Here is a 19,606-nt window from a genome sequence, read left to right on the forward strand (position 1 = left end):
GAAGATAAAGATTGAAGCTAGATTTCTCTTCTTTTATGTATTTAACTTTGGAACCACATAAATGTTTTCTGTAACTAATAAAGGAAAATGCAACCTCAAAAAATAAAGCAAAATGAAATACATGAACCTAAGCGTAGTATTTAGTTGGTAGTTAAACTACAAAGAGACGAGTTATTTTAAGTAACTTTATCACAGAGCAACATGACTGTATTTCCTAGTGGAATGTATTAAAAAGATTAAAAAAATTCTTAAAATGTTCTCACTAATCATAATGTTACTAATTACATTCTTATTTCAATTCTGGAACCAAGGTTTTCAGCAAGAGAAAAGATACATAAACATAAAATCAAAAAAATTAAGTAGAAATTCTTAAATTTGAATTGGAATTATCAGCACTAACTCACAATGTATTCTCTCTCTAAAATTTTATTTTTTTCTGAGCTCTACTCCATGAAAAGGCCTATTAAAAAAAAAAAAATCAATCCAGCGAGCACCCCTAGAGCTCACTTGTGGTCTCTCAATGGCATTTACCACTAAAAAGAATCAAGACTCCCAGGAGAAATGACTGATTCCAAATGTGGGGAAGAAAATGGGCAAGATGAACCTGCAACATCTTGTTATACAAGAAAGCAAGGAAGCTATGAAAGATTACTGGAACAGTGTCAAAGAAGTTAGAAGCAAATGTGAAGGGACTCACTATACAAAAGGACAAGATTAGCATAAAAAAAGAATAACTGCAATGAATAGAAAAATATAATTTATGCTTAAAGCCCATGAGTGGATAATGATACAAAGGGAAAAAACCCTCATTGGTCACCTACACAGGACGCTAAGGAATAAACTCTTCATCCTGAAAACTACTAACAAAGGGAAAGAATCAAGCATTTATCCTACCTTTCTTGTAGGAACTGTATAGTGGGTGGCCAAATAATAGATAGGGGAAAGTTCTTTATATAAAACTTGTTAATAAATGAAGAAAGACTGATAAAATCAGAAATCACTATTTCACAACTAAAGAAAGCTGAGCGCCAGAATTGCTGCTTTTGAACTGTGGTGTTGGAGAAGACTCTTGAGAGTCCCTGGGACAGCAAGGAGATCCAACCAGTCCATCCTAAAGGAGATCAGTCCTGAATATTTACTGGAAGGACTGATGCTGAAGCTGAAACTCCCAATACTTTCGCAACCTGATGCAAAGAACTGACTCATTTCAGAAGACCCTGATGCTGGGAAAGACTGAAGGCAGGAGGAGAAGAGGACAACAGAGGATGAGATGGTTGGATGGCATCACCAACTCAATGGACATGAGTTTGAGCAAGCTCCAGGAGTTGGTGATAGGGAAGCTGGCGTGCTGCAGTCCATGGAGTTGCAAAGAGTTAGACGTGACTGAGCAAATGAACTGAACTGAATGAAAGAATCTGGACTTCCCAAGTGGCTCAGAGGTAAAGAATCTGCCTCCCAATGCAGGAGACCTGGGTTTGATCTCTGGGTTGGGAAGATTTCCTGGAGAAGGAAATGGCAACACACTCCAGTATTCTTGCCCGAAGAATCCCACGGACAAGAGGAGCCAGGCAGGCTACAGTCCACAGAGTCACAAAAAGTCGGACACAACTGAGCACGAGTGCAATGATAATGAATCTAGTGATGCTCATCAATGGCCACTAAAATCAGCAGACGAGAGGCTGATGGGAGTAATTTAATAATGAATGGACAATACCTGATTCTACCATCAATCTTATCACAAATAAAAAGAACCAAGAAGACATTCCATGTTTACTAAAATGATGCAATAGAAAATACAGATCAGTATGAACATAGTATTCTTACCAAAAACCAAACTTCAATCTGAGTAATTTTCCAGATCCAACCACCAGTTTATAGGAAATAAAGAGGACAGAGGAACATATTAAATGAGATTGTGGGGATATGATTAGCAAAAGCCAGAATGCAGAAAATTCTATAGGACAAAAGACCCAGTTTCTTTAACAAATAAACTACAGAATAAAAAGCTGGAAAAGAATCCAAATCTGTAGATTAAAAAGGAAATGAGATATGTTACCCAAAAGTAATGTGTGGACCTTAGATCTAGACCTGAACAAACTAAATGGGGGGAGGGGGTTTTGAAACAAGGAAATATTTGATAACTGTAAAGAATTCCTGCTCATTTTTAGAATAGTGGTAGTGCAGTTTAAGTACACATAAAAAAACATATAAGTATTTAAGTATGCATTTATACGACAGCAAGGATTTGCTTAAAAATAATCTGGGAGGAAAGGGTAGGTGAACATACAAGTGACATGAGACAAGACACAGACTACTAAAACTGCTGAAGCTGGGCGATGCGCATGGGGGTTCATGACATCATTCTCTCTAGTTTTGTATATGTTTGAAAAAGTTCTTCTTTGTTTCTGTGTCTGAAATTTCTTATAATAAATAGTTGTTTTAAAGGAAATTTAAGCTAGGAAAAAGAAACTAAGTCACAAATCATATCAGTACTCTGATCAAATCACCTCACCCAGGTCCTTACAGGACCATCTGTGATCAGTCTCCCATGGCTTGCTTCTCCGACCCCACTTCCCCTTCTCACTGTGCTCTAACCAACAGGTATTCTTCCTTGCTTTTCCACCAGTACATCAGTCTCACTTCCAACCCAGGACCTTTGTACTTGCTGATCCCTCATCTTAGAACACTCATCTCCCATTACCTGCCTGGCTCACTCCCTTACTCCCTTCAGATCTCTGCTCAACCATCACCTTCCTCATGTGGCCTTCCCTGATTACCCTATATAAAACAGCAAAATCCCCTGCCTAGCACTCCTTGGAGAAGGCAATGGCACCCCACTCCAGTACTCTTGCCTGGAAAATCCCATGGACAGTGGGGCCTGGTGGGCTGCCGTCTATGGGGTCGCACAGAGTCGGACACGATTGAAGCGACTTAGCAGCAGCAGCAGCACTCCTTATCCCCCTGAGCTAGGTAATATTTTTCTCTGTGCCACTTATCCCATTCTGACATCCGACATACTGTGTCTGTTAACTCTTTCTCCCCCACAAGCTCCATCAGAGGAGAGATTTTGCCTCCTGTTTACTGCTGTACCTTTCAGGCCTATAACAGTGCATAACTGTTCAGTTGCTCAGTCATGTCCGACTCTTTGCGATCCCATGGACTGCAGCATGCCAGGCCTCCCTGTCCATCACCAACTCCCAGAGTCTATTCAAATTCACGTCCATTGAGTTGGTGATGCAATTCAACCATCTCATCCTCTGTCGTCCCCTTCTCCTCCTGCCTTCAATCCTTCCCAGAATCAGTTCAGTTCAGTTCAGTTGCTCAGTCGTGTCCGACTCTTTGCGACCCCATGAACTGCAGCACGCCAGGCTTCCCTGTCCATAACCAACTCCCAGAGTTCACCCAAACTCATGTCCATTGAGTCAGTTATGCCATCTAACCATCTCATCCTTTGTCATCCCCTTCTCCTCCTGCCCTCAATCTTTCCCAACAACAGGGTCTTTTCAAATCAGTCAGCTCTTCGCATCAGGTGGCCAAAGTACTGGAGTTTCAGCTTTAACATCAGTCCTTCCAATGAACACCCAGGACTGATTTCCTTTAGGATGGACTGGTTGGATCTCCTTGCAGTCCAACAGACTCTCAAGAGTCTTCTCCAACACCACAATTCAACAGCATCAATTCTTCAGCGCTCAGCTTTCTTTATACTCCAACTCTCACATCCATACATGACTACTGGAAAAGCCTTGACTAGACAGACCTTTGTTGACAAAGTAACGTCTCTGCTTTTTAATATGCTATTTAGAAAGTGAAGTAGCTCAGTCGTGTCTGACTCTTTGCGACCCCATGGACTGTAGCCTACCAGGCTCTTCCCTCCATGGGATTCTCCAGGCAAGAGTACTGGAGTGGGTTGCCATAACTTTCCTTCCAAGGAGTAAGCGTCTTTTAATTTCATGGCTGCAATCACCATCTGCAGTGATTTTGGAGCCCAGAAAAATAAAGTCAGCCACTGTTTCTCCATCTATTTGCCATGAAGTGAGGGGATCGGATGCCATGATCTTAGTTTTCTAAATGTTGAGCTTTAATTCAACTTTTTCACTCTTCTCTTTCACTTTCATCAAGAGACTTTTTAGTTCTTCTTCACTTTCTGCCATAAGGGTGGTGTCATCTGCATATCTGAGATTATTGATATTTCTCCCGACAATGTTGATTCCAGCTTGTGCTTCCTCCAGCCCAGCATTTCTCATGATGTACTCTGCATATAAGTTAAATAAGCAGGGTGACAATATACAGCCTTGACGTACTCCTTTTCCTATTTGGAACCAATCTGTTGTTCCATGTCCACTTCTGACTGGACCTGCATACAGGTCCAGTATGCTTCCTGACCTGCATACAGATTTCTCAGGAGGCAGGTCAGGTGGTCTGATATTCCCATCTCTTTAAGAATTTTCCACAGTTTGTGGTGATCCACACAGTTAAAGGCTTTGGCATAGTCCATAAAGCAGATGTTTTTCTGGAACTTTCTTGCCTTTTTGATGATCCAGCAGATGTTGGCAATTTGATCTCTGGTTCCTCTGGTTTTTCTAAATTCAGCTTGAACACCTGGATGTTCACAGTTCATGTACTGCTGAAGCCTGGCTTGGACACTTTTGAGCATTACTTTGCTAGCGTGTGAGACGAGTGCAATTGTGTAGTAGTTTGAGCATTCTTTGGCATTGCCTTTCTTTGGACTGGAATGAAAACTGACCTTTTCCAGTCCTGTGGCCACTGCTGAGTTTTCCAAATTTGCTGGCATATTGAATGCAGCACTTTCACAGCATCATCTTTTAGGATTTGAAATAGCTCAACTGGAATTTCATCACTTGTACTAGCTTTGTTTGTAGTGATGCTTCCTAAGGCCCACTAGACTTCACATTCCAGGATGTCTGGCTCTAGGTGAGTGATCATGCCATTGTGATTATCTGGATCATGAAGATCTTTTTTGAATAGTTCTTCTGAGTATTCTTGCCACCTTTTCTTAATATCTTCTGCATCTGTTAGGTCCATACCATTTCTGTTCTTTATTGTGCCCATCCTCTCATGAAATGTTCCCTTGGTATCTCTAATTTTCTTGAAGAGATCTCTAGTCTTTCCCATTCTATTGTTTTTCTCTATTTCTTCCTGGGTACTGTAGGAGCTAAATAAATACTTGTTGAATGAATAACTCTGGATCAGACAAGCAGACAAAGTAGTTGTGGGGAAAGGGAGCAGAACAGGAGGAGGAAGGAGAGATCAGATGAGCACAAAAAAAGCATAAGACTGGGAAACGTCCCAGAGCCCTTCCTCCTGGTTCTAAGCCATTCATAAGGTACAGCTGTACTTCCTGAATTATTCGATCTCACGTCGCTCTTCAACTTTAACTTCACTTTCTTTTCGTTATTGGCCACTGGAAGGTGTTTGTTTTTTTTTTTAATATAGAAGCTTTGGCAACTTTCCTGAACCCTACCTGCAGCTGACAGAGAGAGAAGGAAAGGTGCAAGGGAACATCAAAGGCCCTTGAATACCCAAAGCGCCCGGAGCAGCTCCTTTCTGCCTGCAGTATGGGAGAGAAGGGGACAGAGTAGACAGACTACAGTCTCTGCAGTCAGAATGCCCAGGTTACAAGTTACTTACCACTTGTATAGAAATATTAACAAGTATAGAAATAAGTAACAAGTGTAGAAATATTAACAACTAATTTGTTCTACTTGCATGAAGTCAACTTAGTGGGTGGCATATAATCCAGTGGTGCTCAGAGCTGGTTACCCATTAGATTCACCCAGTGAGCTTCTGAAAAATACAGATTTGTGGACCCCAACCTCTATCTACTAAATCAGGAATTCCACAGACAGGGCCCAGAAATGCATACAGATGTCATGATAACACTTTTAGATGCATTTCTGACTTTTATAGCCACTGCACCTGGGAACTGTTGCTATATAACAGAAGTCATATAAAGAAAACCAGGAATATTCATAAGTAACTGATATAAAGTACATTATTATTTTAAGCTATTATTTAACCTTACATGTAGCCTTGAATTCCACTAGACTTCAAACTTTTTGAGGACGGGAATCATGTATTCCCCGAAGCACCGAGTGGTGAATTACTATGCACACAGAAGCTGTGGAAGAAATACTTGTTAAATGACTCAATGCATAAGAATATTAACTAATTTTGTAAGTAATATAAAACACCATTTTAAAACAATAAAATTAAAAATACTAGTCCTTGATTTGACATTATTCCTGACAACACTGTCTTCCAATGACATTGGCCTCAAATTTATCCACGCAGTTTTAGTTACAGAAACACTAAAAGGATCTTACAATAAGGTATTACGTTTATCACATGGTCTTGTGGCACACGCGTCAGTATGTTTATGAAGAACTTCGAGGTACGGACCAGATGGCTTCTAGGATCCTTTCCAACTCCTGTGGAAAGGCTGCATTTAGGCAGTATCTTAAAGAATGGACCGGACGCAGACAGAATAATTATGGGAAAAGAACACTGCAGGGGAGATCATCACATTCACAATGATGATTCTTCTAGTGGGGAATGAGGTAAAACAAAGATAAGGAAAAGCAGATGAAAGGATTTTGAACAAAATGTAATTAGCATAAAAAGAGTGAGTAAATGCATGATAACTTAGCCAAAATTCCCAATTAAAATAAAAATGATTTGGTCACAGCATTCCTTGCCAAAAGAGTATGAGTTTGAGAGATGTGTGAAAACAGAATGGCTGCTCCGTTTGCCAGGGAGATGTTTAGTGGACTGAGGACTCCACTTTTCTAACCATTTCAGGATACCTGGGTGTAAGTCTGTGGTAACGATGGAACCCAGCTTAACAGAAAATTCAAAGGCGTTCCTCTGTACATTGATGAGGAATAACCACCAGGCAGGCTACTGGTCTGGTCAGAATCAAGGTCAACATTTCAAAGCATGGGCAGGCACTTTAAAGAGCCTTTCCAGAATTAAGATCTCAGGGTCAATTATTGAAATCTCTGAGACAGAAATAAGAAAGAAACTAAGGGAGAGAGAAATGGACAGTGTGGTTAAAATGAAAGCAAACAGGGGACTATTTATTTGCCTCCAGCACATTCTGTGAAACACTGAACAAAAGGTAGAGAGGATTTGACTTTAAGGAGTGGGTGATGGATGTATTAAAATTTATTAGATGTATCTCTAATTATTAGATTATTAAATGCATCAAAGTTTAGGTTGAAGAAGTTATTTCTCACATTATGAAAGGTGTCAATGCTGTTATTTGAGATGCTCTACTCCTCTATTAATTTATTTTTTAATGATTGTTATAAGATATGGAAGTAAAGATGGCAAAGCAAAGGGTAACTGGAGAGCTGGGCTTACTAAACTGGCTCTGAACTCATTAAGAAGCAATAAATAGGAAAAACACTTAAGATACACAAAAATTTTGAAGAAAGTAGAAAAGATAAATGATAGAAAGATTTCCCAGTTTGTGCTAAATACAACAGAGAGAAGTATTAACTAGATCAACAGAAAAGGCCACTCTGGAGAGATTTTAAAAATATCAAGGGCAAAACTAAAATGATATTCAAGGAGAATTACAGGAAGTCACAGAAGTGAGATATAAGGAGAAAGAAGTAGATGAGATTTCTGGTTCTACACAGTCATCACTTACAAGCAATCATGAAGAAAATAATACCCAATGAACACTCCTGGGTTTACAATCATAGTAGGAGAAAGCAATAACCACTTTATGTGATGTAGTTTAGCAGAAAGAGACTGGGCTTGAGATAGACAGTGCTAGATACAAAACATGACTCTACTGCACCACCACTTCCTAGCCTTGTAAATTCTGCAAGTTGTCCCTGTGACCTTCTTTTTCACTTGTTAACAACGGCAATGAAACTTACACCTTATAGAAGCATTCACTGGAAGTAATGCACATAAGGTACTTACCACAGCACTAGGTAGGTGCTGCTATTACTGTGATAATCATGAATATTATTAGCTTCATAAATATTATGTAGCAAAGGAGTCAGTCAACAAAAATTGACTGGTCACATATTATACGCCAGGGTAGTAACACGAGGTATGAAGAAGATTAAAAGATAGACTGCGGACACTTATTTGAAAGGAGAGAAAAAAGAGAACAGTCAAGGAAACATGATAAAACATTAGAAAATATTTTAATAGCATTCAATTTTATAATTTTTTTAAAAGTCTTCTCTTCTTGAAGTTTTGAAAATACATCAATGGTCAGCTTTTTAATATACATACCACACGAACACATTCTGGAAATGCTGATACCAGCAACATAATGGTTTGTAAGCTAAAGGAAAAGAATCAGCATATAAGCAAAAAAGGTTGTTACTGGGGTCACTAATGCAAGGGAAAGTCTAGGTTAGAATTGCCAGGAGGAATCTATAATCTCAAGGCCCATCCAAACCACAGGTACACCTTGGCTCTAAGAATAAGGTACCAGCACAACAGTTTCTACAAAATGTGCCCTGCACTCATGAATTCCTGTCCCCCAGAACGAAGACTAGCCAAAAAGACAAGACCTAAAGAACACACAGCTTCGGAGGGCCAAGGCACGCAAGTGAAAGAGTTCAAAGCTCAAAACACAAGAGGTAGCAGCCTACGGTATTTAAAAGGATGAATTAAAAATAAAAGCTCTTACATAATAATATAAACTAAAGATATAAATCTCAAATTAACAATTAAAATTATTTTGATTTACCTGATTGCTTAGAATTTCTTTCTTTCCACTGAATATTTTTGCATTTGATCTGGTTTTGTCTCTCTTTTCGGAGTCGTTCTAATCTTTGAGCTTGAAAAGAAATATTATAACTATAAGTTTGTCAATGAAAGTTTACTATAAACAAAGACATAATTAACTACCTTTATATGAATAAAGATGTTTTATATTGCATATGTAGGGAAAAAGTCATAAAATTTTAAAGGTGGCACCCCTGAAAAGCAAATACCAACAAAAACATGAAAATATTCTTGATTTATAATTGAAATTAGAGGATATAAAACATTAATAGAGATCATAAAGATAGTATTAACATGGAAGAGAATAATAAAATGTGAAAACTTCTGTGATTAATATGACATTTCATTATATAAATCATTAATAACGGTCTTAAAGGAATTTTAATGCACAAATGAACTGAAGTGAATATTACATTACAGGAATAAAATTACTGTTATGAATTACTCTACCCGTTTCAAAAATTAAAGATAAATGAACTCAGACTAGACTATTAAAGTTTTAAATATAAAATCCTTTATCTAAAAATCATGAAAATTATAAAATGTCAAAGCTATATAAATTAGCATAGCTTTTCTTCAGTGGGCTGAAACAGTTTATAGGTAGTAAAATAAATGATTTGTATCTTTGTAACATTAGTCAAATCTTAAAAAGAATAATTTTTCTTATACAAAATTTTAAGATATGCTTAAAGGATTAAAAAGTAAATTCCTTGGTCACTTGAATACCCCACAATCTTAATTAATTATTAGCATCTAAGTGCTAGCTTAAGAAATTCCAACAACAAAAACAAAAGCATCACCTAAAATTAGGCATTTGTGATTATACTACGATAGGCTGCTCAACCTTCAAAAGTCAGTTAACTGGATCTTTTGAAGAAATACTGTCCAGCATACAATACTGTCCAGCACGTGGAGACTACAATGGAAAAGAAAGTCACAGCTTATGCCACCTCTTCAAATTAGGTTCCTCTTGCTAATCTTCAACTTCCTATCCTGGCCCAATGCTAATAAAAATAAATAAATAAAATAAAGTTTTCTTTCAACCACTTTCAAGGTAGAAGTCTTACCTGCCTGCCTTAGCATTGTGGCAGTGAAACACGGAAACTCATCTTGCTGAAATTAAACTATGCTGGCAAAAACATTCTGACAGTGTCACTCGATCAAACCCAATTCCACAGAAGCAAAATACATTCAACTGCAATTAATAAATCTGAAGGGCACAGCCAAAGTATTATAATCATAAAGCTCTCAATTTAGCAGCATTCTCCTACTAAATACATTCAGCCTGTCATAAAAGATATCTCAATAACTTGCAAGGAAGTCAGTTTCAACTAGAGAACTGCGAATCAATGGTTCAAAATTATATTCAAACCTTCACTCGAATCCTGTTTTGTTTAAAGTTCCTTTGGATACTGGGAAATGCTATTAATTATTTTCATCACAAGAGCAAATTATTCTTTGTATTGACAGATGTCACAGAACGCTGAATTCTGAACCAAAACCTTAACATACTTTGTAGTGTAAACTGTATCCTGTTCTACCAGCAGTACTCCCTCACATCATCTTAGATATGGACTATGAAAATAAACATGCAAATATTTTCAGGGTTCTACTATATATCCTACATTACTTTCCCTGGAAGTTAGCAGGTTACTGCCACTGATTAGATTATATTTTCTGATTATCTAAATTAAAAAATTATCTCATAGAATACCATCATATTAAAACAACTACATTATATAGTCTAAATAGTTGATCTATGTGAAGGACTTCATCACATACTCCTTGAAATGCTCCCCAAAAACATAAGCTGGAAAAGGGGAATGAATTTTTAAAAGCTAATGACTAAATATACATATGCTAAAACTGAGCATTTTCAGGCCACGAATACCAAAGGGTAGAGAGATCAACTAAATAATGTATCAAAAACAGGGGCACCTTTTCTCATCTCACCTCCCAAGTAGGAATTCCGACTAAAAGCGGCCTTAACAGTCGGCTGTCTCCCTCCAATCCGCCACCCAGTACGATTCCTCCAAGGGCGAGAACGTCTCAGGCAGCAGCACTCCGTCTGGCCAGCTCTCCATATCGTGTAACCTGAACCCTGCCTACTGGTGACAGTGTTGCTCTGGTAAGGTTCCTCAAGACAGTCCACTTCCCTGTCTACATGGTGACTTTTTAGAACAGAATCTCCAACATTCCTCTCATAGTCAACTTTTTCACCTACTCCTCCTCTGTCTGCTTCCTTCTAACAGCGTCATTCCAGAGACTCTCACCATTCAGTCGCAGAGATGGAGATATGCCTTAGACTATTGGTGTAATACACTCATGTTCCTATCAATACAGAGTAACTTTTCCCATTAAACCTATTCCAACATTATGAATTACTATATAAGACTGTTTACTGATTTAAAGCTCAGAAGACAGGACTAAAAGGCAATGTTTACCTGTATTTGAGCGTCTTCTAATACCAAAGTCCCAACTTGAGGTAATATCGACCGACTGGGCGTACACATAGCCCTGAGTCTCACCATTGCTTCCCTGAATTTCTGACCCACTGTCTCCAGGCATTGAAGGAGGATGAATCTTCTCTAGGTCAACATCATGATCAATGAGAACCATCTCACACATTCCTGTGTCATCACTGGTCACATGTGACTGTCGAATATGAGCTAGAATGATAGTTGGATTGTCCAAGAAGGCCATCCTTTCTGTGGGCCAATTTCCTTAAAAGGCTATTTTCTCCTCTTCATATTGTTTCACGGGCTCAACTACCTAGAAACATGATGCACACAGCAACATTTAAGAATAAGGCAGAGAATGACTGAATCATTTTTCAAACAAATTCAATGTGGTAAAAATGCTACCTTGAAAATCAACATTTATCCCTGTAGCTAGGAGCTTAAAAGGATTAAGTCTAAGCTGAAAGGAAATCCTTATAAGCACTAGGGGCTACTGCTCTAGTCAATGAGATCTCCATGGTATCAGAGAAGATGGCTTGCTCTTTTACGAAACAAATAACAGTAACTCCTTAGTCAGCCCACTCAAAGCACATAACTACTGTTAAAACAATAAATTTTCCTTTCTTTCTCCCTTCATTCCCATGTAGTCTTCTCATTACTTTATAAGGTCATGGGGGAACAAGCTGTGTTTTCCTCAAATGATGTGCTAAAGTATGAAACTGTATTTCTTCGGTTTATATTCCCCTCTCCTGTCATAGTTGTGAAATGTCTGAAAGGGCGCAGACATGCTTTCTGAGTTACCGGGAATTTTACAAAAACGTACCATCAAACTAATTTTGTCCAGTACATACATTTTCCTTCCTTCTGATTCAAGATAGTATTGTGCTTTTAAAATAAAACTTATTAATCAAACTTGTCTGCTACCAGATTAATTTCTTATTTTAGAAACCTAATTATAAGAACTGCTTCCTGAATCCTGTTAAAACTGTAATGATGTTTATTCTGGGAACAAAACGGTACCTCCTCAGTTAAACGGAAACACTCAGCAAGGAAGACATTACAGGATAGTAGTTAGGAACCTAAGGGCTTACGGCAGAACTGGGTTCAGATCCTGGCCCTATCGCTTGTTAGCCACGTGAGCCTGGTCAAAGTAACTTTAACCTCACTGAGCCTGTTTTCTCTCATTTATAAAATGGAGATGATGTGGGGATGAAAGGATATACAGAAGATTATGTGGGTAAAATGCTTAAAAGAATAACTGGTACATAACTAAAAATTAGCTGCTCTTAATAATGATGATGATAAAAATATCATTACCAATTTCAATGTTCAATTCTTGTTGAACATGAACTAAAATATGTCAACAATTTATCCTTTTCTCGTAAGCACACAGCAGGTAAAATAAGTGTGTCTCCTTTGTAACAGGACTCTGCAGGTCATTGAAGTCCTTTAAACCTTTCTGCTCCTCTAAACCAGTTAGGAAGTGCAAGGAATGTGAAAGCCAGACTGAATACGTTCTCAGAACAGTCCTGGCAGATATATATTCTTAGAAGGACCTAGAACACCATGATTTTGTCATTTGTTTCTTCTAGAAATGGAACATGGGAAATATAGTTAATAAATTACTTCAGCTGACTGAAATTTTAACATTTTCTATCTGGCAACATATCATTCTATTAACATCACTTGGTGGATCTTAAAGACACTGAGAGGAAGTTTAACTAAGAAGCATCTCTAATCAAGTGAAATACATTCATCTTCATTTTTTCCCTTAAATATGCACTAAGTACTTATTTTACACAGAAGCTAATGGGAAATGCAAAGATAAGGTAAGGCTGAGTCAAAAAGTTTATACTCTAATATAGACCTAGTATATCTCCTAATATGTAAATATTACTCCTAATAGTAAATCTCCTAAGAATCATGGGATTCTTCTAAGTGTCAAATTTCTGAGACACTTAGTCTCAGAAACATTAATGTCAGCCCACGACTTTAAGTGTAATAATCAGAAAAAATTACAGAAATAAAGGGGAGCATTTAAGTTTCACTTGTAAAAATAAGAACTTCTTATGTAACAACAAAGAGAGGTATATAACCATAGAATCAGTTATGACAATATTTGTTTGTTAATAGAACCACAGAATCACAGATCAAGAACACTTCATCTTTGTAGCAATCATGGTAAGCATCTTCCCCATGAAAGTAAGGCAACAAGGCACCAGTAGAGGGGCAGGTGTTTTTAACTTCATATTGACTAGTTCGCCCCTGTAAAAACAAAGGGCTTCAGTGAGAAGCCACACATTTAATGGGTATTCTGACACCAAAAGGGCTTCCCAGGTGGCCCAGTGGTAAAGAATCCTCCTGCTGATGCATGAGTCACAGGAGATGTAGGTTCAACCCCTGGGTTGAGAAGATCCCCCAGAGTAGGAAATGGCAACCTATTCCAGTATTCTTGCCTAGAGCCTGGAGGCCCACAGTCCATGGGGTCACAAAGAGTCAGACACGACTGAGCATGCATGCGTGTACTGGCAAAAAGCCCAAGCACAAAGCAGCAAAAGTACACTGGAGTATCTTCAATAGGACCTTTTTCAGGAAGATGAATCTGTTCCATCACCTCTTTTGGAGAAGAGTTGTGGGCAAACACTTCTGAAGGCACATACCAACTCCCTAACTATCCTAACAGAACAGAGGCCCCCAAAACACCGTAACATGAGCAGATATCTTCTCTATTAGTATACACTACGACTTTCTACAATGCGGAATCTACATGTATCATTCAACAAATATTTATTCAGTTCCAGTTCTGACAGGGAACTCTGACAGGACTATCCCGAAAAGCATGCTTTCCACCACCTATGACATGTACTTGAGGATTTAGACTGAAAGTTCCACAAGGTCAGGGGCCATAAAACCATATCCTTTCTGGCAACAAAGCAGTTTACACACAGCAGGAATTCAATAAATGTTGCTGCCTGACTTTCAAGGACTACATAATTTTGTTTCAGAGATAAATTATATATGAGCATGTCATGTGTATGATTATAAAGAAAGAACTGCTTAAAAAAAAATTAATACAGGCATGAGAACGTCTCTACAATGTACCTTCAAAACTGTCACCTTGGGATACTATCAAATTATTCCAAAAATACTTTCCAGAACCAAAAGAATATGTTTTAAATCATTTGAAGAGTGGCAAATTATCATTTGAAGGTCGATTTGAATTCTAAGACAAAGGTATTCCAGAAAAGCAAGTTCTTTTCTTGGATCAGTTGTGCAGAGATCAAAGATCTTTAAAACCAAATGTTGGGACTTCCTGGTGGTACAATGGACAGGAATCGCCTGCCAACACAGGGGACACAGGTTCAATCCCTGCTCTGGGAAGATGCCACATGCTGTGGGACAACTAAGCCTGTGTACTAGAGCCCACAAGTGATGCCTACTGAAGCTTTAGGGCCCATGAGCACAATTACTAAACCCCACGCACCCTAGAACCCCTCCATGGCAACTGCTAAACCCACGTGCTGCAACAGCTGCTACTGAAGCCTGTGCGCCTACAGCCCACGCTCCGCAACGAGAAGGCACTGCAACAAGAAGCTCGTGCACTGCAATCAAGAGCAGCCTCTGGATTCGCTGCAACTAGAGAAAAGCAGTGAAGATCCAGTACAGCCAAAAATAAAAAGTAAATTAATTAAAAAAAAAATGTTGGCAGGAGTTCAGAGAAATGGGCACTTGCATGTACTATCAGAAGGAATGAAAATTGAGGTTTTTAAAGGGGTAGTTTGGTAGCATCTATATGGCAGAAAGTGAAGAGGAACTAAAAAGCCTCTTGATGAAAGTGAAAGTGGAGAGTGAAAAAGCTGGCTTAAAGCTCAACATTCAGAAAATGAAGATCATGGCATCTGGTCCCATCATTTCATGGGAAATAGATGGAGAAACAGTGGAAACAGTGTCAGACTTTATTTTGGGGGGCTCCAAAATCACTGCAGATGGTGACTGCAGCCATGAAATCAAAAGACGCTTACTCCTTGGAAGAAAAGTTATGACCAACCTAGATAGCATATTGAAAAGCAGAGACATTACTTTGCCAACAAAGGTCCGTCTAGTCAAGGCTATGGTTTTTCCAGTGGTCATGTATGGATGTGAGAGTTGGACTGTGAAGAAAGCTGAGAGCTGAAGAATTGATGCTTTTGAACTGTGGTGTTGGAGAAGACTCTTGAGAGTCCCCTGGACTGCAACCAGTCCATTCTGAAGGAGATCAGCCCTGGGATTTCTTTGGAAGGAATGATGCTAAAGCTGAAACTCCGGTACTTTAGCCACCTCATGCGAAGAGTTGACTCATTGGAAAAGACTCTGATGCTGGGAGGGATTGGGGGCAGGAGGAGAAGGGGACGACAGAGGATGAGATGGCTGGATGGCATCACTGACTCGTTGGACGTGAGTCTGAGTGAACTCCGGGAGTTGGTGATGGACAGGGAGGCCTGGCGTGCTGCAATTCATGAGGTCGCCAAGAGTCAGACATGACTGAGCGACTGAACTGAACTGAAAAGCGTAGTCTGGTAGTATCTATCAAAGTGTAAAACAGGAGTACGCTTTGGACAACACCACTTCTAGGTTTTGCTCTAAGGAAGCAACTGCAAAAATATTTATCTCAGGACTGTAATACTGAAAATCTGAAAGTAACCTAAACATCCTTTAACATATATGCCATGACACATACATACAACAGAATACTACACAGTAATTTAAAACACATGGCAGAGAATAGATGAACAAAATGTGGTACATACATACAATGGACAGTTACTCAGCCTTAAATATTCTAAGACATGTTAAAACACAGGGGAATTCTGAGGAAGTTATGCTACATGAAATAACCTAATCACCACATGAAATAACCTAATCACCAAAGAACTAAGAATCAAAACTGAAAAATCAGAACCGAGAATCAAATCCAAGAGCTTGGGATTTAAACCACCCTGTAGCCTCTCGAAACAAAGAGGAACAAAAACTACAACAGCTACAATAAACATGATTTTTAAAAATCCTGTTGTTGAGTTCAGGGCCTGAGAGAAATTTCTCTCATGGGTCCTCATGAAAGATGTAAGACAGTAAATGTGTTATGCAGTAGACTAGACCCTTAGCCTTCCCTCCAGTAATGCAACCATGATTTGTATGGAGCACACGTAATGACCGTTTGAAACTAAAAATCATAACATTTTACACACAAAATGAACTCCAGAGATCATCTACTTGTTGACCTGAAACCATAGAGAAGGGTTCTACTTTAAATCCCCAGTTAGGTGTGAGTATTTTTTAGAAAATCCCCAGAAATTCAAGCAACCTCAGCTATAAAATCCACAAATAAAATATTCTGTCTCTTTAAATAGCCCCAGCAGAAGCAAATGAGTCCCCCTTATACTTCTTCACTGCCTAAGGACCTGAGATAGCAATGTGACTTAAAATGCTCACATCCAGCCAACGGTTGAAGGGAAATTCCTGTTCCTGAACTTTCAAAACACTGCACATTCACTTCCCTCTACCAGACAGACTTCACAACCCCCTCACCTGCAATCTGTGAAAACTTGTCTGAATGAGCAACAGCCTGAGGCTTCTCGAAGGTCTGCAAACTCCCAATCAAAAATTACTGCTGCCCCATCAATGTGTCATATAAATGTTGGCATGTTAATTGTGTATTTATAAGATTGTTAATGGTTAGTTAATTTACCTCCCACACTATTATTGTACTTGAAATGATTTAACGTCTGCTGAGGGAGTTAACAACATGTAACAGCAGATGCGAGATTTTTTTTTTACCTTTCCACACTGTACCCCGACTTCATGCTATTACCATCAGGCAAGCTGAATCTAATTCCTACACAAGATTCCTTAGGAATGGTATAGGGGCACTCACATATATTTTCCACAACCAGAAATGATCACAAGTTAGAAAAACAAAAGGCTTTTTATTAGGTACAAAGTTTTCCATTTATAAAAACTGACAGACCCTGTTTTTTACTAAGATTTCAAAATTCTTTCATCTTGTTAAAGTTCAGAATTCCTAAGTCCTGAAATTCTAAAATAAGTGAAATGACCATTAAAACAAATGTACTTTATTGATTTTATATCTTTTTCCAACTCTCTCCGATTTAAATCTAAATTAAATCTTCACTTACTTTTTTTTAGAAGAACAAAGTTGAGCCTTTCCCCTCCTCAGGAGATTAAAATCTTCCCCATGTGAATATGCCTAATTTAATTAAACAGTAAACAGTGAGACCTGACAACTGGAGAGTTTAATTTTTCCCTTCACATTTTTATATCTACACTTTGACTAAAAGTACTTACTAAATTACAACAACAGAAAAGAAATGCTTGTATCTTCTTCTGAATAATATGGTATTCATTCACTAAACATCATGGGAACTAGGCACTGGGACTCATACAAAAAATCATATGAACACTGACCTGCACCCTCCAGAGGCTTGCAAGCTTCCGCACATGAGCCATGTTGTGCACACACGTAACAGTAACATAAGGCAATATGCTAACCAGCAAATAAGACACCAAGACAGTATGTTTTCCAAGAGACAAGAAGGTTACAGAAGGCTTCAGGAAGGACGAAGGTGGGATTTAAGGCTTTTATTAGGCAAAAACATAAGGAGAACAGTAATAGATGACAATTACTGAGGTTCTCACTCTCACCTGTACTTTTCAAGTAATCACACAGTTCATCCTTACTACCACCCCAGGAGGTAAGTATTAATATTATCCTCATTTCATAGATTATAAAAAAAATTAAGGCGTAAAGGCATTAAGCAACTTGCCCAAGGTCACAGAGTAGATTTTTGAGTCTTTTTAGCTCCTTCTGTCAATGGGCTCACTTATCATTTGCTTTGACCAACAGAATGTAGTTAATGGGGGATTTCTGAATCTCGGTCTTAGGAGACTCTGCAGTTTCCACTGCAGCCTTCTTTGGACCATGTGAATCACAAGAAGAGGTTCAGGATAAAAGACCAAATGCAGAGAGGCTCAGCTGTCAGTCATCCCAGCTACTCTGATACTACCCCCACCATGAGTGCCTGAGGTCATGTGGGAACAGTGAGACCCTCACCAACCTACCAGGACACCAGGTCTCCTCTCCTATCAAGTATCTCCTGTGGACGAAGGGACCCTGACCCTGGATTTTCCTTTCCTTGTACCACTAACATCCACCTGAAATGTCTCTGAACCTTACCATCTGCCAAGATCCAGGTAAAAGGAGCCTGGTACAGTACTGTGCCTCTCAAACTTGTCCACGGATACACCTGAAGGGCAGAGGAGAGTAACCATAAATCAAGGTAAGAGAGAACCTAGAGGGAGCCACCTAAAGCAACATGCTGTAAGAAATTTATTTTTAAAGTTCATTCATATTTTCCATTCTAGCCTATAATATACTGCACCTGTATGTCTTCAGAGAAAAAAATATTTTACCTTTGAATGTAATCACTAAAACAGATAGCCCTGGAAGACGTGCCATGCTTACTTTATAGCTTCTAGGACCAACTGGCACATATTGAGATTCTCAACATCTCATTTTGAACACAGACTCTGGTGTCAGAAATATCTGATTGTCTGAAGATAAAATGGTCCTTTATCAACGGGTAATTCAAGATCTAAATTTTGCTCAAAATGTTTCCTATGACAAGTATGAAGAACAACCGTAATTAATAATAACACCAATCTATACATGAAGTTCTAAGCACAAGTTAGACAAAAATTTCTATTATAATAAAGCTATTATAAAACAATCAGTATTTTCAAAGAGTTTTTGAAATCTGTTTATTAGTTATTTGAAATTATTGTTATTAGCAATAGCTGTGAAACTTCAGACAACCTACCCACCCACCACCTCCAAAACTCCAAAGCTGCCAACGTTTCTGGCTGTTACAAGGAATCTGCTAGTTTGGTGCAATGTAGCCCTAAATTATTTTTCCAATGAGTGTTGTCTCTCTGAGATAAGAGATTGGATTGACACTTGTGATAATAAACAAACAATTTTAGGTTTTATTCCAGATTTAAGAAAAAAAAGATTCCAGGTAAAAATTACTTACAATTTTACCAAAAGAAATGAATAATGCCAAAGAAACTAGACTGCTTCTCAATACAAAATTACCAATATAAGAACTGAAACCATAAGTAACATTCAACCACTACCAAATAGTCATTCATTGATGTCATTCATTCAACAAATATTTATTAAGCACTTACTATATGCCAGGCATCAGAAATACAACGTTGAGCAAAAACTTTGCAAAGACTTGACCACTGCTTTCGTGGAGCTGAAATTGCACCTGGCAGTCACAATTTTAAGATGGCTCCAGAAATTCTTCTCT

The 19,606-nt window shown here is 38.5% G+C and overlaps 1 protein-coding gene across 11 annotated transcripts in view; it reads right to left on the reverse strand.

Annotated features, from left to right (window-relative positions):
• MAPKAP1 (MAPK associated protein 1) overlaps positions 1-19,606 on the reverse strand; it is a 232,357-nt gene that overhangs the window by 192,153 nt on the left and 20,598 nt on the right. For 5 of the 11 annotated variants that reach the window (XM_061433515.1, XM_061433511.1, XM_061433512.1 and 2 more), the window contains 3 exons: positions 18,469-18,538; positions 11,223-11,550; positions 8,741-8,830 (listed from right to left, as the gene is read on the reverse strand). The exons of 1 other annotated variant lie outside the window; for it this stretch is intronic. In XM_061433515.1, coding sequence (XP_061289499.1) covers positions 8,741-8,830; positions 11,223-11,481 — 349 coding nt within the window. In that variant the 5' untranslated portion in view covers positions 11,482-11,550; positions 18,469-18,538. The remainder of the gene's footprint in view (positions 1-8,740; positions 8,831-11,222; positions 11,551-18,468; positions 18,539-19,606) is intronic. 5 more of the 11 variants (XM_061433516.1, XM_061433509.1, XM_061433514.1 and 2 more) reach the window with 2 other exon arrangements.

This window comes from Bos javanicus, chromosome 11 (assembly GCF_032452875.1).
Source record: "Bos javanicus breed banteng chromosome 11, ARS-OSU_banteng_1.0, whole genome shotgun sequence".
Taxonomy (NCBI): domain Eukaryota; kingdom Metazoa; phylum Chordata; class Mammalia; order Artiodactyla; family Bovidae; genus Bos; species Bos javanicus.